The sequence below is a fragment of the Suillus paluster genome, assembly GCF_016628075.1.
Source record: "Suillus paluster strain FC165 chromosome Unknown EDB91scaffold_4, whole genome shotgun sequence".
Classification (NCBI taxonomy): Eukaryota; Fungi; Basidiomycota; class Agaricomycetes; order Boletales; family Suillaceae; genus Suillus; species Suillus paluster.
Window position 1 is genome coordinate 239,502 of NW_024537564.1, and position 22,375 is coordinate 261,876.

The 22,375-nt window shown below is 45.9% G+C and overlaps 6 protein-coding genes across 6 annotated transcripts; 2 read left to right on the top strand and 4 right to left on the bottom strand.

Annotated features, from left to right (window-relative positions):
• Positions 1-392: 392 nt before the first annotated feature.
• On the bottom strand, positions 393-953 carry EDB91DRAFT_1234441 (uncharacterized protein; the record flags this gene model as incomplete). Its single annotated transcript, XM_041321208.1, has 2 exons — positions 393-803; positions 849-953. The coding sequence occupies 2 exons, from the start codon at positions 951-953 to the stop codon at positions 393-395; spliced, it is 516 nt and encodes a 171-aa protein (XP_041182428.1).
• A 1,480-nt stretch (positions 954-2,433) lies between these two features.
• Positions 2,434-2,875, bottom strand: EDB91DRAFT_1234442 (uncharacterized protein; the record flags this gene model as incomplete). The annotated part of the gene is made up of 2 exons (XM_041321209.1): positions 2,434-2,728; positions 2,823-2,875. 2 exons carry the CDS (start codon positions 2,873-2,875, stop codon positions 2,434-2,436), a joined length of 348 nt encoding a protein of 115 aa, XP_041182429.1.
• A 136-nt stretch (positions 2,876-3,011) lies between these two features.
• EDB91DRAFT_1045086 (uncharacterized protein) lies at positions 3,012-3,906 on the bottom strand (the record flags this gene model as incomplete). The annotated part of the gene is made up of 3 exons (XM_041313166.1): positions 3,012-3,368; positions 3,427-3,579; positions 3,715-3,906. The coding sequence occupies 3 exons, from the start codon at positions 3,904-3,906 to the stop codon at positions 3,012-3,014; spliced, it is 702 nt and encodes a 233-aa protein (XP_041182430.1).
• Positions 3,907-6,098: 2,192 nt separating this feature from the next.
• Positions 6,099-8,540, bottom strand: EDB91DRAFT_1243124 (uncharacterized protein; the record flags this gene model as incomplete). The annotated part of the gene is made up of 5 exons (XM_041322251.1): positions 6,099-6,791; positions 6,851-6,950; positions 8,080-8,134; positions 8,174-8,351; positions 8,439-8,540. 5 exons carry the CDS (start codon positions 8,538-8,540, stop codon positions 6,099-6,101), a joined length of 1,128 nt encoding a protein of 375 aa, XP_041182431.1.
• Positions 8,541-8,796: 256 nt separating this feature from the next.
• On the top strand, positions 8,797-10,201 carry EDB91DRAFT_1077775 (uncharacterized protein; the record flags this gene model as incomplete). Its single annotated transcript, XM_041314957.1, has 8 exons — positions 8,797-8,943; positions 9,067-9,085; positions 9,135-9,230; positions 9,280-9,357; positions 9,520-9,534; positions 9,583-9,681; positions 9,712-9,906; positions 9,963-10,201. The coding sequence occupies 8 exons, from the start codon at positions 8,797-8,799 to the stop codon at positions 10,199-10,201; spliced, it is 888 nt and encodes a 295-aa protein (XP_041182432.1).
• A 4,250-nt stretch (positions 10,202-14,451) lies between these two features.
• On the top strand, positions 14,452-16,853 carry EDB91DRAFT_1243126 (uncharacterized protein; the record flags this gene model as incomplete). Its single annotated transcript, XM_041322252.1, has 5 exons — positions 14,452-14,656; positions 14,705-15,242; positions 15,302-15,584; positions 15,761-15,914; positions 15,967-16,853. The coding sequence occupies 5 exons, from the start codon at positions 14,452-14,454 to the stop codon at positions 16,851-16,853; spliced, it is 2,067 nt and encodes a 688-aa protein (XP_041182433.1).
• Positions 16,854-22,375: the final 5,522 nt, after the last annotated feature.

Below are 22,375 nucleotides of genomic sequence, written 5' to 3' on the forward strand. Positions count from 1 at the left end.
AATGTCGTCAACATTCTGCAGTGCGGCTGTAAATTAAATTAAATTAGCACAAAATCATGCAAGGAAAAATAACCTTACCTGAACCTGCATGAACGTCAAGAGATCTTGAAGCATGTGAGGTGGAGGGGGTGTTAGGAGCCAATGAAGGATGCTGCACATGGGCATTGATGCCCCCAGTACCTGAGAATCCAGTGAGGTGCTCAATACGATCTAAGTGAAAGCAATGGACATAAATTAGCACAGAAATCGTGCAAGGGGAAATAAGCTTACCTGAATCTGCAAGAACATTGAGGGATGTTGAAACATGCAAGGTGGAGGGGATGTCGGGAGCCAATGAAGGATGCTGCATGCGGACATCAATGCCCCTGATGCCTGAGAATCCAGCGAGGCTCTCAATATGATCTAAGCGATAGCGATGGACAGCATTGGCGCTGCAGCTCAGCAGCCAGTCTCGGGTCTGAAAGAAGTAGATCGTCAATAACCACAGAGGTTTGGAGTTCTTCAGCATGAATTGCAGTGGGTAAGTGGCAAACTTTAATGTTAAGTCGCTCAACTTCTTCATGAGCACGGCATAACTTGAAAAATTTATTAGTTGCTTCCCAATGGGCTGGTTTGGCCCAATCATTGCTGCGAATGTCGGTGTGTGAATGTCGTAACAAATCAAACTCGCCAAGAAAACTATAATCGACAATATCTTTCCATGAAATTTTCGGGTGTGGGGGATTTAGAGCGACAGCCTGGATATTGTACCAATTTATCACGTTTCGGATAGCCTCAGAACGCCATTGCAAAGCCTTGCTGATCTGCTGACGTAGTTTGTACCCTAAAAATTAAATCAGCGGAGAAACCAGATAGGTACTGATGAACAACTTGCCTGTCCCTGACAACGAAAGTTTGGAAAGCTTGAATAATCGCATGACTACTAGGCGCTCCAGCTCATTGTTAGGTACCATGCCAGCTCAAGAGGCAGAGGGGTTGGGGCTTGGCTTCAGCTCTTGTGCTGCGCCCTTAGCTGAGTACATGCCCCAAATTTGGAGCAGGTCCGACATTGTCCGACGGTAGGACAAATGGACCGCTTTGGACCGCTTTGAGGGTCGGGGAGTAAGAGCTGCTAGCGGCGGGCCAACTAGGAGCGGAGCGGAGAAGGCGGAGGATGGTACAGAGGGAACAGGGGAGAATATTGGATAGGGGCGGGGTATATGGGAAAGACTTAGAGCACGGCTCTAAGTCGGAGCGGGGGATCGGAGGGTTGGAGGTGACAACAAGTTGAGACTTGTGTCCAGAGGAGGCAAGGTCCTACTGAGAATTCTCACAAGGTGTAACTGCGAGAAGACAAGTAATATTAAGACTAAGGAAAAATATATAAGTACAGGATATGTTATATACTTCTATGTGAGGCAGTGATCAGGATAACTTTGTAGTAAAGCTATGTACCAAGGATATAGTACTTTACATAGGCGAAGACATAAGTCGGAGCGGATATCAATATGTACGCGTCGGATCAGCAATCGGGCGGTAATAGGAATTACTGGTGATCCGGAAGTAAGAGTCTATGTACCGAAGGGGAAAGTATATGTCTAAAAGGGGAAAGGGATCCAGTTGAATGGAGAGGTTTATGGAAGGGGACCGGTTGAGCGGTTGAGCGGAAGCGTAGGGCGGAATGCGGGTTTTGTGATAGAGCGGAGTGGAGGATGGATGGGGCGGAGGGGGTTGGAAAGCGGGGCGGATATCAGTATTGGAGCGGTCGGATCTGGTATATGACACTCGTCAAGTGCAGCGCGATACTTGCCCAGACATGCCTCCATCTTGAATTGGGTGTATTCTGGGCCACCTATCTCCCATTGTGCCTCCACAGCCAACTGAATTTTAACATGCGCCACCAGCACTTCAGCATGTTGCAGTTTCACATACGATGAATCAACACAGATCCAAGCTTGTGCAAGTGCTTCATTAATCTTCTGCGAGCTGCCAGCTGCAATCCCTGTAAGGGAATTGTTAGCAGCTTCGCGTGCTGCATGCCAATCAGTTCTGAGATTGTTAACATTAGGCATATTTACATATAAAAATGACTTATAGTACAAACCTTTGTTCAGTTAGTTCATCAAGGGCTTCTACATAGCGGATGCAAAACTGATCTCTTGCAGGAGGTTGTTTCAAGCTATGAAGGTAAGCACATTCTTGCTCGAGGTAGCGTGGGAAGTCATCATCAGTGATACTCAGCTCCGATTTGATGGTGGATAGCTCGACAGTAAGGATCTCAATTGATTTGAGGGCTTCGTGGTAGTGATTCCACAAAAAGTTGCCTAAGGCACATTAGCGTCATGTATGCAGTTAGTTAGACACGAAAAACTTACTAAGGTTAGCATATTTGTCATCATTCCAAAATGCGAAGTGTTGTTCAATCGTCTGATGCCAGTGGAACGTGCTTGCATGTCAGGTACCACGCGCAAGTGCATTGGATGTGGAAAATATATGCTCGCAGCCCTCTCCTTCGCTGTGTCCAGTTCCCGTAATATACATTGGATGCCAGTCAAGTTGACACATGCGATTGTGGGCATGGCCATGAAAGGCCCCAACCATCAGACGAAATCCAAGGTCTTGCGCTTGTGGCCCTATAGTACTATTACCTAGTGTCTTCATAAAGGCACAGCCTATATTGTATGCGCATGCCCCATTCTTGCCATAGCCCGTAAGCAGTTTGTCGATGATGGCAAGTGGGTATTTTGCCCTAATATCAGTAAAATAAATGAAACTTAATTGATTAGCAAACATGAACTTACAATTCTCCGCTTCAGATCATATCACAAGCAAGAAGCACAAACCGATGGCAACATGCCACAATGAAGATTCCTGATTGATCGAATATGGAAAACATCTTCTTCCAAGTTTCTGGACCAGCATTCTTCCACTGATCTGCACAAATGAACGGGGCAGGGTTGGTTTCAACTGCTGTATCCTCAATGTTATTGCCTTCTTCTGCCTAAATGACTGATGAGAACATGATCATGCAATTAGTCAACACTTACCGCTTGTGATCTGACTTCGCCACTGAATTTGTCCACAGACTCTGGATCAACCCAAAAGTCAGAGTGAGCCTTTTGGGAATCAAGTTGGGCATTTGTCCCATATATTGTCAAGTCCCATCTCTTCAGGCTGTTGTTGCCATCAACTGATACAAGCCACTCAAACTCAAGTTTGGGCTCATCATTGAGTTTGTAAAAGCATGCAGGGCAGGAGTTTAGAAGACACCAGTTCGGAGTATCACGTTTCAGGGCTGTGCGAAGGCATTGGTCAACACGTTGGAGAATTTCCAAATAGATGTTGAAGGCAGAAGATAATTGCATGGTGAGGTAAGGCCTATAAGGGATCTGTCAAGTCAAACATCATAATAAGTTACATAACTGCACGGATGAACAGAGTGTTTACATCATGAAGAAAACAGAGAGCTCTGCACTGCGCTTGAAAACCGAATGAAGGGCACACACGGTGCATTTGGCGGTATGCATCAAGGGTACAGAGAGATATAGCAATGGTTGGATACACTGGCACACATCCAATGTAACCGTGATAGACCAAAGCCTCGTTGGGATATACATGAAAGGGTTGCGGTTGAAGCAAAGAGCACTTTCGACCTGTTCAAATTAGTACTGACAAACAACAAGGCAGTGAATACATACTAAAGATATTGATAACTTCAATTTCGCTCAGCAAAACACGTTGAGTATCATTGGATGGTGAAGGTGCAGGTATTCCATTGCAGTTGGGCATGCCATCCTCCGAGCTGCAGTGGCGGTAGTATAAATATGCCTCTACCAGGCAGTCCATTTGGATATCCCAGGGGTTCATTTCATTTTCGATGTGATCAGTGCGAGTGCATGGGTCTACATAGCGGCTCCAAATCCACATATGATTGAGATAGCGCAGGTAGTGAAAAAACCAACACTTACCATCCATTGATCCCAGCAATTTCATGGGCGAGTCCCTCAAATGCCTCAAATTCACCTCCGGCATGGCTCATGTCAAAACCTTCTTCGCCTGGGGGGGCAGAGTATGGTTGTAGCTCAATGTCCATACCATAATCAACAATCATGTTCTCGATCATCTCGCGGTCCTCAGACGACATCTCTATGGGAAAACAATGGTATGGTGGTGATAGAGAGCAATGAAAATACTACATACCTTGAACTAGAGCCCGACGACTCGCTGCAGCTGCCTCGACACGCTGGGTTTGCTTGCCAGCTGTCAACACGTGTGACTGACAATGCCGCCCTCTGAAGCTGTGTGAAATGATAGACTTAGAAAGGCCTTTCAGCCTGGAAGATCCCATCCTGTGTGGCATGTCGGATAGCATGATCTGAGGGTGGCAGGAATGAGGAGGATGGCGGGCGGGCGGGTGAGATCTAGGAGGATAGTGGGAGCACAAGCACCTTGCTTGAGGGGATAGGATAGTGCCACAGTGCCTAGGACGCCAGCCAGCAACTTGGATTGTCGGCGATCATTGGCTATACTGCCCAGTGACGTCGATGGTGTAGAGTAAGAGCAGAAGGGGAATGGGAAGCCGCTGTTGTTCGAGTATCAGATAAGGCGGGGAGGCTATGGGAAGTGCCGTGTACTTGGGGAGGGCGGGGAACAGTACTTACCCTTTTGAGTGGGTAGGTAGTAGGAGCTGCAAGGTAAAAAGGTGTTTGGGGTGATATTTAACGCTGGTGTTGGAGGTTTACTGTAACTAAGCCTAATTAAACTTGGTGACACACATAATCACCAAGTTTAATAAGGCTTACTTATTGGGAAGGCCAGGTGTGATTCACATACTGTAGTCACTTTACCCTTGTATAAAACATACAGCTGAGGTTGAAATATCCCTGTTCTGCACAGGCCACCCCTTGTGGGCCCATCAATGTATCTTTGTGCTAAATACAGGTGGGCCAGTCTCAAGTGTGTATCTGACACAAACAGGGGGCCCATAGTATGTGGTGTAGTAGATAAGTGTAGACTTTTCTATTGATTTGGTAGGTAGTGTATGAAGTATGTACCTGATACAAACAGGTGGGCTGATAGTCCAAAATGTGGACTTTGCTATTGCATTTGATAGGCAATATACAAGAGCTATATATATATGTATGTATATGTGTATGATGGAAACAAGCGGGCCCAGTGGGCAGTGGTACTGATATATACAGATGGGCCGAGAGTGTTCATAGACTAGCTTCCATAATATACATGCCAAGACCACCTCGGTCAAAGGACATTCAGTCAAATATGATGGATGAGGGATTACCAGGAATCAATCCATAATATAAATGCCAAGACCACCCCAGTCAAAATACAACTTGGTCAAAAGACATTTGGTCAAATATGATGGATGAGGGATCTACCAGGATCCAATACATAAGATACATGCCAAGAGCACCTTGGTCAAATATGACACAGTCAAAAGACACTTGGGTAAATATGACTTGGTCAAAAGACAATCAGTCAAATATGATGGATGAGAGATTACCAGGATCCAATCCATAATATACATGCCAAGACTACCTTGGTCAAAGACACTCGGTCAAATATGATGGATGAGGGATTGTCACGATTTGGTGGGGGCAGCCCATTGCAGTATTGCATGGAGTGTAAAAAATTGGTCACACAATGCCTGACCAAGTCATATGCAATGGTTTTGCCAGGATCCCATAGAAGTAGGTAGGGCAATATCAGACTCCATGCCACCGGTCATATATGGAATGCCAGATGATGGCAAGAAGATATTGGTGAATTGTATGAGTTGATGAAGTTTCGGTTCCATGGAATCTCATTGGCATGTGTGATGCAGCAACCGAGATTGGGTGATTGGTCATATGGAGTATAAATCGGTCAATTCTGAACAGACAAGATAAACTGAAGGATACCATGCCAACTGCAACACATGACTGAGATACACTCTGCTGACATGCTGTTGGTACTTATATCACAGGAAAGAGAGTGAATATACATGGAATCAACACCCAAACAATTGCATTTGAAAGTAAGTAATACAAGTCCGTGCTATACTGGGGTAATTCTGCCGATGGGCGCATGCTCTATGTACAACTATGTAGTGTGCCAAATGATCAGGGGAGAGATTGTGTGGCTGAAGCAGGTGATGTTCCAGCAGAATGGGGTCCAACTACAGCAGGAGCAGATGAAGGATCGGCATGTGCTGACACTAAGGATACTTGGCCAGATGTGAATGTGTTGCTGTGCATGTCAGGGTGAGATGCTGAAGGGCCTGCAGCAGATGCTGAGGTACCAACCAAAGGGCTGTACACACCATTCAAGTACCTGATGCCCATCACTTGCACCTGTGTGGTGGCTGAGGTAGCACCAAAGTTGCTTATAATCAGTGGTGGGAACAATGAGTTGGCAACAGTATGTGTCTGCTGAAGCTTCTCCACCAGGCCAACCAGACCATTCATGAGTGTGACAGTGGCGCCAAGATCTAAATGCATGAAGGAAAGCTCTGCACGCATTGAGGAGATCCAGGTTTCGCAGTCCTGTTCCACTGCATCAACCCTGGCAAGGGTATTCTGGTTGGTGACTTGCATGGCAGTGACCTGAGGAGCCAGGGAAACCACACATTTGTGGATGGTGCTGATGGTCAGTGGGAGAGATGCTGAAGGAAGGGAAACATCTCCAGCCACAGGAGTTGGTGTCAGAATGACGAAGTCATTGGAGTTGGGCTCTACCCAATGATAGGTGGAGAAGTCATCCGCAGATGTGATGGCTTGAGGGTCATTGACAACAATCTTATTGTCTGCTGCAGGCTTAGCTGGTATCTCTGAGTCAGCAATGGTGTCGATATTGACATTACCAAAGTGCTTACCTTGGACTTCAGCGGACTGGCCAGTGTTGCAACCACAATGTTGCCTCCTGGCTGCCTGTCCTCATCCTCAGTGTCAGAGAGGAAGGCTTTGGATGAGGGCCTGTTATGACCAACGTCCCTTAACCTAACTAGTAGGTGTCTGGAGATCGGATCACACCACAGGACTCGTCTGAGAGAGGATAAAACAAGGATAGTATTGAGAGGGAACGTCTAGGTCTACGATGACGTAAGAACGAAGAGGTTAAGTCTAAGGAGTACTACTGACTATGACCTAAACTATATACTACTCTCTAAGCGGAGATATCTGAGTATGAAAGGTAGTGATATATCTATATAAGATCATAACATTGCGCCTAGGGTATAGGGCGTCTTATCAACCAATCAACTACAAGAAAGGGAAAAGGGTCCATAGGGATATCGGTGATTAAGCAGGGTCTCAGGGTTCTGCTTCTATTCAGGGTGGACAGATATGAAGAAGGGTGAGAAAGTTCTGTGATAAGAAGTCTCGAGTGGTAATTAAGGATCTCGATAAGAGATAGGATCTGGAGATGTATCGGGTACGATCGGATCTAAGGGTTTCTCCAGGGTCTTCGGTAATGAGCATGCTTCTCTGTGAGTGGCGCTTCTGTGATAGGGTTCAGGGGTTTAGCTGTGACTGTGCAACAGGTTCTTTATGTAAGGGTTTCGGTGAATGACAGAGGTAACTCTTAACATGTCATGTGTGGGAAGTGAAGGTCTGCGATGTGAAGGGATGATGACTCTTCGAGAGATGACTCGTAAAGGACTCTTGGTTATGGTTCGATCATAGAGGCATGTAGATGCTTATGATGTAATCCGTTGCCTAATCGTAGGACTTCTAAGGATATGATGATGTCGAGTGTCTAGGGTTACAGATATAGATGGATGACGTCAACTTAGTATAGATGTGATGTGAAGATAGTGATCGTTAATCGGTTATCCATCTTATCTTATCAGTGATCTTATCTAATCTAATCTTATCGGATAGGGTCTCTTAGGTTTGATAATCGAAATTTAGATGCAGTAGGGAACATTCATGACAGGGCCTCAAGGCCTTGCGCTTCTTCCTGCCTGTCTCAGCACCTGGGCTGTCCGCTCAGGAGCTCCAAGTCCCACAGGCAGGCTGTTTGCCCTTGTTGGTCATTGTGCCAGGCACAACGAGATTGTGCTGGTGCCCGGCAGGAGGGAGCAATTCTATCAGAGGGACTGACATTGGTGCAGGGGCTGTGGATGGGGTGACTTGAGGTGCAGGTGTGGGTGTGCCTCCTGCCACTGTCAGTGTAGACACAATGGCCACTGACTCACCATATCCAACAGTCTTTGGGAAGAATAGGTGGGACTCCATGTGAGGATCGTTATCCCACACCCGGGCCCACTGTGGGGCAATGCCTTGGTTCATGGTCAATCTGACCTTGGCTGCTGCAGACAGCAGCAATGGCAAGATGACCAAGGCATTTCTGCCATGCTGCTGAAGGGCAGCAGACTGTGAAGGGTCAGTGAGAAAATGAGAACATTGGGAATCAGAAAGATTTACCACTAGTCAGGCGATTTCATGAGCTTGGTCAATGACCATGCTTCCATCTGCTTCACAGAGTCTAATCCAGTAGATTGCATGGTGCAAAGACATGTCAGCGACCGCCAAAGCCTTGTTTGATTTGAGTGGTGAAGACATAGTAGAGATATAATGGTAAAAATGTAGAAGATAGGATGAGTGTTGACCTAGTTATATCGGGAATGACAATGTGTGGATGTGGATTTGACTTCACTTTTGTGAAGTCCACAAATTTTGCTTGTGTTGTCAGCAAAATGTGACGCTGCCAGGACCTGCCAAGATGGGTCCACACTTCAAATCACACCGAATGCACTTCTAATCACACTGAAAAATACCAACTGCCAGCATACAATTTTCAAAGTCCATTGCCAGCACCATGGATTCCCATGAGCATCCAATTGACAAAGCTGGGCAGTTACAAGACGAGCGCATGAAAGCCAACTGGAATTTCTTTATCACGTGGGACCAGTGGGTGCCACCAAAGTTGTGGCTGACTCCACCCCCTCAAAAAGATGTGATTCCTGTGGGTCTCAACAAAATTTGCATTCAACCTAAACGACCAACTACATCCCGCACAATTCAACCAAAGAAACATCTGTCCTCAGTCATGTGAACACACCTGGACCGTGCAGATGCACTTTCCAAGAAACCTTTTGGCCATGAAAGTAAGTCCCCTATTCAATTGACCTTTGCTAATTGTTGACCACATGTCAGTATTTGACATGTGCCGGAGCACTGAAGCCAATGAACTGCCAACCATGGAGATGCCGACCGCGACATCATCGGCTGGTCGACACTTTTGGGGTCAAAGTAAGTCACTTATTGCCATATGATCACCCATTGTTGACCAATTGACCAGCATTTGACATGTGCTGGGACACCAAGGTTGATCTGGCACCGATCATGAGTGTGGATGTGGCAAGACCTGTGGCAGCAGGTCAATACAATCTTTGTTGAGATGATGAACCGGACCCGTCAAAGGTTGACTTGTCGCCGATAGTAGAGCCGGCGACTATTGAGACTCTGATCATGGATGTCACCATACCTTTGGTGGCTGGTCAATATGATATGTGTTGGGATGACTGACTGTCTGCATCAGCAGTGGGCTATAAAGGTGAGTATCGGTCATGTACATTGCCATTCCAGACTGACTATTTCTCAGCCAATTTTAACATGTGCTGGGGAGATTTGCCATCGGGTGGAGGTGATGACCTTCACACTGGTGGGACCACTGCACCAGTGATCAACTCAGTCAACTCAGGTTGGTCAGAAATATTTTTTTGAGTTGCAGGTACTGACAGTCTGGTGGAGTTGTCTGAGAGTCACTCCACTGGCACTCAGGCTTACTACAAAATGGGTTTTGGCCATGGCTTGCCAGATACATCTCCAGCACTGAGAGACGGCTCACCAAGTGTCATGTTTGAGACAACTGAGGATTTGCTGTACCAAGCAACTCTGAGGCTGGAAAGCATCAACACTTTGATGAGTATGTGCAAATTTCAGGTCATCCTCACTGCCATCACATTGACCTCCACTTGACAGGAGATGAACAAGGACACACCTTGGCCATTGATGGTGTTGCATCTGCAAGAGATATCATAGATGCCCACTGGGATTTGATATTGGCATATTGGGATGCATGCAACCAATTGATTGAAACTGGCAAGGATGTTGTCAGGATTCAGCATCTGATGAACATGCAGTGCCAGATTGATGATCCACTGCATGTGTTGCTGCTAGCAATGAGGAAAATGGGCAGGGGACATTCCCAGTTCCAGTAGTGTATAAGGCCGAGTACTGATACCAAAGATTGTTAATAAATGACATGTACATACCAAGATCATTTAATAAATGATATGTATATAGCGAGATCATTCATGGCCAAAGAGGAAGCTGTACACAATTATCAGCCAAGTGATATATACCTAAGCTGTTCATACTGTGAGCAGCTGGCCGATGAACCCCATACAAATGAGACCGTCGACAACTACACATAGTCAGCATATCTCTTGGGCTTTTGCTGAGGTCTGGCGCCTAGTGAGTTGTCAACCTTGCTTCTGGTGCACTTTGCTGGTGCATCAGAGAGTGGGAATGCTGCCGCTCGGGTAGCCCTAGTCTTTGGCGACCAGTCTTTTACCGCTGGTGAATCATCTGTTGTAGCCCTAGTCTTCCTTGGCGATCAGGCTTTGACCAACAGTGATGCATCCCTAGTAGCCTTAGTCTTGTTTGGCGCTGGGACCTTTACTGCTGGGGATGCATGAATGTATTCCAAACCCCAATGAGTAGAATGTGGGCCAAAACCATGGGCATGCTGTCCAGCATGATGAACTCAGGAAGAATGATATCCAGTGTTTGTTGCAATGCCATCACAACTTTTATCTTCCGATCCCTTGGTCACCAGTGCAGCAGGCATGCAGGTCTTTCCTGCAGCAGTGGGTTTGCTATTATAATTGCCTGGATCTACAATCAGTTGGTCTTGATGTGCTGGGTCTGTCCGGGGTAAGATGGTGGCAGGCTCAACTCTGATGCTCTTCCCCAAGCTCATCGGCAGGTGGTTGGTCATCTGACTCTGACTGGCGTCTGACTTGATCACTGAGTTCTGCATTTGCACCTGTCCCTACATGGTTGGGGGCATGTTTCTTCACCTGCTTTGGCAGGAACACATCTGCATTGGTGTCACTGGATTCTTCATTGGCAGAACTGATGTAAGCCTGTTTGATGGATCTCGGTCAACCTTTGGCATGTCCAGGCAGTGACAGTGCAGCCATGGTCTGTGACTTTTTGGTCAGCATGGGCTGCACGCCCTCATTTTCGGCATCACCATCAGAGTCATCAAACTCTTTGCCAACCAGTGGGTGTATCTTGCCCTTGTCATCAATACAAGCCTTGAACTGGAATGTTAGGCCAACTTGGTTGTCCTGTTGGTGTGGGTACAACAAGTGTAGCAGCAAGAAATCTAACTACTACAAAGTTGGGTCTTTGCTGCCTGCTGCCTCACTTGAGAACAAGCACATTCGACCCTAAAGGGGATTGCTACTGGGGAGTGCTAGTCTCTGTCTAAACAACCCTAAACAACCCTACCATAGGTAGGATGAGGATCCACAAAAATGCGGAACAAGCAGAATGAAGCAGAATGAAGCAGAATGAGCATAACTCAAACAGATAAAATGTGGAACATACAGATTCGTCGGAATGTGCGGATCAAGTCAAAGGGAGTATATCACAAGTTTAGATTGATAGTGAGCATAAGTCAAAGTGGTCCTCTAGTAAGGTGAAGGAAAAGTTGGAGAAAAGTCGGAAGGTAAGAGATGAGATTCGATAAAAAACACCCAAGCCCTGAGTACCCCTACTTATAGGGAACATTATTGTCAATCCGTGTCTACTTCATCGAGTACTGAGACAATGGAAGACTGAATGAAGGCTGTTCATACAGAATGACTTGAGTCCTGCATCAGACCAGATACAAGAGTTGTAAATCACAAGTGAAGATCAAGTTAGAGAATACATGGTCTAACTATTGGGTATATATAGGTATCATCCTATGAGTTCAGGGGAGGTCAACTGGTCATGGTGAGTCCTCAACTAGGTAATCATCTATGTGAGTCATAAGGACTCATAGATAAGGTCTATCAGCAATCAGGGTTACCAATCATTCAGTAATGATAAGAGTGAGTCATAACCAGCACAGCGGTAGGTGCTCAGGAAGATAAGAGATAGAAGCATGCAGCTTCTGTGTTTCAAGGGGTGACCGCAGTTGTGATAAGCGATAGTTGTTACCGGTGTATCGGTAGAGGCGATAAGGGAGAAGTGTGCAGCTTCTATTGATCCCAGTGTGGGTGAGGAAAATAGACTCTGGGGTGATTCAGAGGTCTAACAAGGGTGCGAGACAAATACTCGTCCCGAGGGGATTGCTACTGGGTAGCGAGTCCTCAAGTAAGTGCAAGGAAAGCAAAGACTAGACTCTGTCTAGTGACCCGAAGGATTCTGGTCCTTACTAGGACTGGAAACGCAAAGATGCAGAAGGTACATGATGAGCGGAACACAGCACACAACAAATGGAACAAGCACACAACAAGCGGAACTAATGCGCAACAAGCGGAACTATCGTGCAACAAGCGGAACTACATGGAACTAACAGAACTAACGCGGAACAAATGGAACAAATGGAGGGAAAAGGAAACTACAAGCCTGTATGAGGAAGATTGGGCAAAGTCAGACCAGGCTTGTGTCTGGTACTTGCTCCAAGTCATCAGATCCAATGTTGGGCGTTTTCAAGTGGAACTCACAGAGGCGGGAACATTGCGATGAGAATAGGAATAGATTCAGGAAGATATTTTAAACAGTGAGTGGAGCACTGGGAAGTACTCTGTAAATGGAAGTGGAGTCGAGTCTATCAAAAGGTAAAAAACTAAGATCCCATCTATTGCTATCTATATAGGAAGGGGTTCCAAAAAGTGCTATGCTACAAGCGGGTGAGGCTGTGAGATAAGGAACCGGTTCCGAGTAGTGGAAGGATCCATATAAGTATTGTAACACATATGAAATGAGATAGCAACATGTCAGTAACACAGGGAATGTAGTGAGGACTCACCAGTGAGGATGGAAGGATGGGGACAGGACAAAGGAGGACATTCTGAAGGCTAAAGGGATATGATTTGCATGATGCACAGTTGTTCTGCTTGGTTCTGTTGTGTTCTGCTTGGTTCCATGTAGTGGACGGGTCAGGTAAGATGTGGATGGGTAGCAGAATGGTGGCGGAACACATGGAAAGATGGTGGTAAGGCTTGGGAATTATATGGGATATGGGCCTACAGTGGGGACGTTCCTCACACCGGTCTAGGTCTGGTCTAGAGCTGTCATACTGTACTATGTAGTTTAGTCATGTGCCGGTGATGTCATCTTGTCATGTGTTGTGACTCAGTTGTGATGGTGATGTTTGGTGGAGATGATAGGGGTCTGAGAGTCCCTGTAACAGGTCGTGTGAGCAATAATTCAGATGAGTGACATACCAGTGTAATAATTGCATGTAAGGGCTAGATTGTACCGAATAGTGTGACCCCCATTGCTACAAAACTTATTGAGTGGTGCAGATGCATGAGCAGGTATGTCAAGTGAAGTCAGAGGTCCTGAAGTGCTCTTGGCGTATTATATACACAATCACTATAAACCATTGACATTGTGCCATGAATATCCTTGCTGATGATTCCTGTGAGGTCAAAGTGACTATTACATATGATGCATTGCATTTGGCAGTTGCATGTAAGCACTGTATTGTCCCAAAGTCTAAGCATCCCATTCCCAGCATCACATCCAGACAATCACAGCAGGACTTTGGAACATGGTCAAGTCAAAGCCAAAGGCCTGGAGTCCTCTGAAAACATCCTCTTTGGTTTAATGGGAGGACAAACAAACATCTAGGGGAGATAAAGGACGATTTGTCAAAGCTTGATGTTCCAAACCAAATTGGTTCATTCATCCCCCAGAAAATCGCCTACCAAGCAGGGATCTGTCAGTGGACTTCATGCAGAGGGTGACTATGAGCACTATGACCTTGCCCAATGCAACTTGGAGCCGTGTTAGCTTCACAAGTCCATGGCAAGACACTATTCGCTTGCCTTGTCCCATTCACTGACACCAAGTATCAAGAGTCAAAATGACTATCTGCGTGAGTGGCAGTCGAAGACTGACGACTACTTGGACTTGCTCCTTCGGCAAGAGGGTCCACCTTCAAACAGGACCTGCTTGGTCTGTCCAAAGGATGGGGTCTACAGATGTCACGGCTGCATGGCTGAGCTGTTCTTCTGTACTCATTGCTGTTGGACAATGCACAGCCACATGCCATTCCATCAGATCAGTCAATGGACTGGGGGATTCTTTGAGGATACTTCCCAAGATTGGCCTGGAAATCCACCTTAGTCATGCTGGCCAGCCTTGCCCTGGTTTCATGGATGAGTAGTGCGACACAGATGATGAAGGAGACCATTTGACTGAGGGCCCTTGGATACCCATGGTCAACAATCCTTGGACAACCATGGTGGTGGACATGTCGGGGCTCCACTCCCTGATGATCAGATTCTGTCGGTGTGCCAACACACTAAGCCCTGACATGCAACCATTTGAAATGGGACTCTTCCCAGCATCTTTCACTTCACTGAAGACGGCATTCACATTTGCAGTGTTGAATGACTTCCTGTTGGACAATCTGGAATGCAGGACTTCCGCCATGAACTACTACAGTAAATTGAGGCGAGTGACTTCCAGCATGTTTCCTCATCTGGTTCCAGTGAGTGACTTTGATGTTCTCCACTGCATCGCTCACAATGGCCAAAAGGACCGATACAGGGAATTGATGAGGGTGGGTAGGCAGTGGAAGCAAGTCAAACAGCTCAAGTGGCATAGGTTTGGCTATGAGAAGAGAAAGCCAAAGGCAGGGGAGCTCGTACTCTTCTGTCCTGCATGTCCACAACCCAGGGTAAATGTCAATTCATCAGACAGGAATGGGTCCAACCCTGCATGGTTGTATTCAAGATCTTTGGTCATGGATGGCAATTTCAAGGCCAAACATTTGTATCTGGCCAATCCAACCAATGAGGTGGCATTGACCAATGGCTTGGGCTTCATGGTCGGCGATGCCCAATACAAAATGCATCTTGCTAAGGCACAGGACACAGTGCAGAGATCAGATTGCAACAACCACCAAGCAGTCAACCAGGCAAATGTGTCACACCACAAGCTTGAGGCAACAGGGATAGGTGGGTGTGCTTGCGCCAGACATGGGTTTTTCATTCCCCATTCAATGGAGGACTTTCAGAAGGGGGAAAGGTTCGCTGTCCAATATACTAAATTGACTGAGTTGAACTGATGCATCGGTCAGCCAAAAGGCAGATGAACATGGATTATGCACTGTGCCAAGCTCTGGGGTACAATTCTGATGGGATCAACCATGCATTGACATTCTATGACATTAACTGTCAATACCACAAGCATCTCAACCAGCAGATTGAGGAGTGGCCCTACCCTGACCTTCCATGGGGCATGGAGATTGTTCCAGGCATCAGGCTCTGGCATGTCCACGGCCATCAAGACAAATGTTATGTACAGTATGCATCCAACTTCATCACTGGTGCAGCCAGGATTGATGGCAAAATCATGGAGACCCTTTGGGTGCCTTTGAACCTCATATTGCCATCGGCGAGAGGGATGTCCACCCCCCACCAAAAGGAGTGTTTGGACTTTCAAATGAATGACTGTAATTTTGTGAAGATGATATGCATGAGTGAGCAATATTATTTGACTGAGTTCACAAATTCCTTTGCCAAAAATTCAAGGAAGCTGTATAGGGAGTCCAAGACAGCCAATATGCATTTGACCGGTTGACCGAGACTGCTGACGATGACACCCTTGCCAAATGGGAAGCAGAGGCCGCTGCCACTCAGGATGACCAAATTCATAATTCCAGTGCCATGGACATATATGAAGTTCAATTGACCAAAGGTATTGGCAAACAGAACATCCATTTGCAATACGCTGATGTGCTTTGGCAAAGCACCAACAAGAAAACAGCAAGAGTTGCACCTGTTGAACTGGCAGGTGCAATGGCCTGCCGGCAAGATCCATCATGGTGCTGCAACATGGCTGGCCTCTGGGATCACACTCAAGGAGGCACAAGTAGCCCTCCTGATTGATGTGAACAAACTGGAAAAGTGGCTGACCAACACCCAGAAGCTGGCCATCGCTTGGCGTTGCCAAAAATGGCAAGACCAACTTGATGAATTTGTCAGGGTGGCAGGTACATTCCTTGGCGATGAATTTGACAGCTATGACCAGTTGGACGGCATGACTGTGATGTTGGATTCTGTGGGTTCATTATCTGATGATCCAGATCGGTCAAATGAAGAAAAATTTGATATGCCAGTCAAGTTCAATCCTGAGAATGTGGTTATTCCATTACCATCCAACATCAGCATCAAAAGGTGTGCCAAGTGGGGCATTGCCGACCTGGTGTTGCAAGAAATATCCTTAAGACAAGGCCAAGCAAATGATGTGTTGCATGCCATCCAGGTTAACTTGGCCAACAAGGCTGTTCTCTTTCACACCACAGTTCAGTCGGCAAAGTCACAAGCTTGGTTGACCAGGGCATGGGCTTGCATGCACTTGGTCAACAAGGTCCTTCACTTGAACATGCAGATCTACTCAAAATGCTGCAAGCAGCTTGTCCATCTTGGCACCGATGATTTATTGACCGAATATTGGCTGTTAGAGAAGGCTGACTTAAAGGCTACTATGGTGGTGGCAGACCTGAACACATGCAGTCAAAGAAATAGCATGCTGGCATGGTTTTGGTCCTTTGATGTACAGGGGGATTCCACAAGCAATGACTGGATGAATGAATGTGTGCACTTCGCTGACCTACCTATTCCTGTTCAGTGCTAATTTCTTCACGACAGTTTACTGTGTCCATTGACTTCGGGTGCTCGAACTGTGCGACTGTTGGGCAGAGGAACTCCTGCTGGTTGGTCAGGAAATGACATGGACAGTTGAATTCTTTATTCACAAATCCAAACAATGGGTTGGTTGATTGCAGGAGGCCAATGCAAATGACATGGTTGGGCACTGCTGCTATGCAGCATGCCAGGCTTGGATGTATCTCCGACTCTCACAGCATACACAAGACAGTTTTGAAAGAACAAAAAGGGTGGCAGTGGTGGCGGAGTGACAGAGGTCCATGCACATGCATTTGGACAATGGCAAGCCCCGCAGTGGATTAGTCATGAGTACAATGCCAATCCCTATAAAACTTGTGATTCCACTTCAGTCAAAACTTCAACTAGTCCCAGCTCCGTCCATCATGTCCAACTCCACAACACTTTTACATACAAACTCAATGACTTTACTGCATGGGATGCTGCCAACATCTTGGAGTATGCTACATCTCGATTTGCTGCGATCTGGCTTGTATGTGACTGGAGCCATGTGCCTTGGATGCCAGCTTTGTCTGGCACCTTCAATGGGAGGCAGATGTGAGTGCCTCTTCAGTCGTTTGGTTGGTTGGCCAGTCGGTATGCTATTGTAGTCAATGCCTCCATCAGTGTTTTGTTTTTCCTTATATCAACTTATGTCTGGTGATGAACATTCATCCAACCATGCCTGACCTCCTCTGCATTGTCATTGCCCACTTCACCTGCTTCCAAACTGGCACCATGAATGCCAAGGAACTGCACGATGAATTCTTCGCATGCTGCTCTCCCAATGACCAAGAACTATGGTCCAATCACCAGGTCATTTGTAACTATTCCCATTATTGGTGGAAGGATCACTTCAACAGGTTGGGGTTCAAGCTCCTGATCTTGACCATTCAGGAGGTCATGGAGATGACCCGAGAGCACTTTGAACAACTGGTCAGTCATTTCCTCTGCTCATCCTGGACTTCCACTGATGCTAATGTTTAGCCAATCAGAGCCATGCTCATGCCAGGTCCTGCTGTGACCGGTCAGGTGGACGGTGATGCCCTCTTCAATCAAATTGTGGTGGTGAGAGCCCATATCTGACACCTCAGTGAGGCAATGGCCTCTTTGCTGGAGCAGAAGACCCAGATTGCTGGAGCAGCCACTTCCACCATATCCCAACTTGAGGTGCCAATTGATGAGGTGGAGCAGGTGCTCATTAATTCTTGTAGGCGATTTGACACAGACCAGTGACTTTACATGCAGCCTTATCGCCAATATCGCCTAAAATACCGGCAATGTACATAGTATTATTAAATGTGTTTTGGTTCCTTTGTATATAAGCCATCAATGAATATTCCCGTTCCTCTGCCCCAATTATGACTCCAATTCCTACTGACTGGGCATTTCATACCACATGCATTGCTGCTGACTTCATTCACCAGCTCTTCGTTTGCCATGTCGGCGGCCGGCAACCATCAGTGTTGCCTCCATTGGCACTGGATGTGCCAACCATGCTCTCAGCAGTGTCAGCCTTATGGTTTCCCCCCTGCTGGTGGTTTCACCCTGGAGGTGTCAGCTATGCTGAAGGGGGATGGTGGTCCAAAGGTCATAATACATCAGGAAAATGTGGTAAGGCTATATAGCCACAGTTCAAAGCACCAGCACCAGTACCAGCACCAACAACATCAACACCAAGAGAAGGATAGAGAAGCAAGAAGAAGAGAAGAGAGGCAAAAACTCGAAAATTGTAAGAAAAATATGGAAGATAATCTAATGAGGGGGCAGTGGGGGGGGAAGGAAAGAATGGGAAAAGACTTGTTGGTTGACCGCATTTTTGCTTACATAAGCAGTGCCAAACAAAGCCACAACACAAGACTTGGTGAATTTTCGAGTTTTTGGTTAATAGGACTAGGATTATGACAGTAAGAAAAAGACAATGAAATTGACTGTTAGCATTAGGATTTTGAATACACATAAGGTGAATTTTCGCATTTTTGCTTACATAAATAAGGTGTACCTTAACACTTTTGAACCCTTCAATTCCAAGTATTTTCCTTATAACTCACTAAGATCTTGACCTATTGAAGTCATTAGACTATGGATAGACTTCCCTTGACAAGGACTACAACTTTGATTTAATCGAAAAAAGTTCCCATGGTCAAGTTGCTTTCTTGAACCCTTCAATTTCGAGTATTTTCCTTATAACTCACTAGGATCTTAACCTATTGAAGTCATAAGACTATGGATAGACTTCCCTAGACAAGGACTACAACTTTGGTTTTCATCGAAAAAAGTTCCCACGGTCTACTGGGGTCTATAGTTGTTGAAATGTTTTACTTCTAAATACACTTACCAAACTTTATGGTAATATATAGACTTTCATGATGTCTATACTGGTCTATAGTGCTGTGATAGCTTGCCATAGACTGTATAGAGCTGTGGTGTGCTATCGGGGCTATATAGAGGATGGTCCTCTATATAGAGATATAGTTTTTCCTGATGTATTGATGCAGCACTCGGCACTCCTGACCTCGGCAGCTCTGTGGGTGATGCACCCAGAGTTGTATTGGGCTTTGGTTACTACAAAGATGAAACTCGCTTGATGGGCTATGGAAAATGACCTCAATGGCATGTACAGTGGCTCAAAAAACTGTCCGCATGTTTTCACATTTTTCACTATCTATGATATTGTGTGAGAATGTACAAACACATCAAGGACATGCTGGTACCATATTGTAGTACTACTTCAGGGCTTCCAATTGAGCCCTATGGCGTGGGAATTGGTCGAGATATGGTGGAGATATGAGGCTTACAAAATGATGACTCATGCGGACAGTTTTTTGACTCAAGTATTTTACAGTGATAATCAGGTATTCTAGTACATTGTGTGACCTCCCTTGGCTTTAATTACTGCCTCTATCCTTCTAGGCATACTCTCAATCAATTTCTGGCAATATTCTGCTGTAATCCTTGCCCATTCCACTGCTACTCTCTCCCATAGCTCCTATACTCCTTTAGGGGGGGTTTCATAGGCTTGAAGCATCTTCTTGAGTATTCCCCAGAGATGTTCAATGACATTGACATCAGGGGACTGTGCTGGTCAGTCAAGAACATTGATATTATGTTCTTTAAACCATTGTCTGGCTCTCCTAGATGTGTGCTTGGGATCATTATCCTGTTGGAAAATGATGTCTTCTTCATCAATCCCTGAGTCAGCTATGCTAGGCAGCAAGTGGTCATTTAGAATGTCCACATACTGCTCAGTATCCATCCTCCCCTCAACTTCAGCGGGCATACCCACACCATTCCATCTCATACAGCCCCATACCATTAGAGAACCTCCTCCAAATCTGACAGCCTCACTAACCTCTCTGTCTGTTAGAAAATCCCTCTTCTTTTTCCATACATATACCTTCCCATCTGACCCAATCCTATTGATTTTGGTCTCATCTGAACATATAACATGCTTCCAGTCCTCTACAGTCCAGTTTTGATGGGCCAAGCCAAAGGTAGTCTTTTCAGCCTATGTTTAATAGAGATAAGAGGCATTTCTTCTTTGTTACTGCCTTGAGATGAGCTGCCTTGAGAACATTCCTCACAGTTTGTGAAGAGACAGTGGTGGTGATGGTGGAATTGGTATAATGGGTGGCTTGGAGGGCATTATTAGCCTTTCCTGTAGTGATATGTTGGATGATAGCCCCCTTATTAGCAGAGGTGGACGTCCTCCACAAGAGTTTTCCTTGTCCAGGTGGCTTTCTTTGATACACTTGGCTGCAGTAGACTTGCATACTTCAGTTCTAGAGGAAATTTGATGAGCAGAGAGGCCAGCATAGGACAAAGAGAAGATATTATCCCTTTGAGTAGAGGAGACGGCTTTCATGGTAATTATGACCATGACACATGAGACATTCTGGTTTATATAGTTAGATATAGTTTTAAGAGTATGCCTAGAAGGATAGAGGTAGTAATTAAAGCCAAGGGAGGTCACACAATGTACTAGAATACCTGATTATCACTGTAAAACACTTGAGTCAAAAAACTGTCCGCATGAGTCATCATTTTGTAAGCCTCATATCTCCACCATATCTCGACCAATTCCCACGCCATAGGGCTCAATTGGAAGCCCTGAAGTAGTACTACAATATGGTACCAGCATGTCCTTGATGTGTTTGTATATTCTCACACAATATTATAGATAGTGAAAAATGTGAAAACATGTGGACAGTTTTTTGAGCCACTGTATATCAGATTACATTATGGTTGCATTCAACCTTTTGGATTGATTAGTGATAAGGTTGTTAATTAATTCCCGCTGTGTCACCAATCAACCAAAAGTGAAGATGAAAGTCATGGGCTGAGCTGAGATGATTGACATTGTATGCCATGTGCTGACTGATGTGCATGGGAAACATGTTCCGCATCAGCCCACCTGATAGAATCAAACACTGCTCGTTTGTGGGCCCACCCGACATCATCCATCCCATCGGCCTACCAATATGCACTGGAAATGCATTCTGCATGGGCCCACCTGATGCAATACAGACCATTGGCTGGCCAATATGTACAGGCAACACTTTCTATGGGCCCACACGATGACTTCACAGCAAGCATTGGCCGACCAATATGCACAGGCAGGGCATTCTACATCAGCCCAGTGGATAACATCAGGAATTCATCCCCATGGGCCCACACAATAGCTTCACACCCATCACTGGCTGACTGATATACACAGGCAATGCATTCCATATTGGCCTTCTGGATAGGATTGGCCTTTTCTCCCTCATCAGCCCACCTGACACCACACATGCCATCGGCTGGTTGATGTGCACATGGAACACATAGTATGGACCCACCTAATAGAATCAAATGTTCTTTCCCGTGGGCCCACATGATAGCTTCACATTTGCTGTTGGCCAACCGATACACACCATCATATACCTGATCTGACCACTCCAACGACATTGATATCTGTTCCACCCGACCTTATACTCCCCCCACTTCCCTATCACCTCCACTCTGCCTGCCCTCCGCTTAATCCAGTCAGCTCCCATATCTGCTCCTGCGCCCCTGCTTGACTGCCTCATCGGTTACCCTCTACATTGTCTCCACTCCACTGGAACCTCTTTCCCAATTTAGGTATATACTTTCCCCATTGATACATAGAACTTATTTCCCAGATCATTGGTACTTCCCATAACCGCTCGACTAACTGATCCGACGCATACATATTGATATCCGCTCCAACTTATGTTTTTCACCAGTGTTCACTTACAAATTGTATACTCGGTACATAGCCTCATACCAAGGACTACTAGTCACTGCCTCCTACATAGAAGTATATAAAAACATACCATGTATTCAGCTACTCCTCAGTCTTAATATTACTCGTCTTCCCAGTCTCCACTAGTGGGAATACTTCATAGGGCTTTGCTCTCTCTGGACACAAAATTACCTTGCCATCACCTCCAATACTCTGCTCCAACTTAGAGCAGTGCTCTAGAATATTCA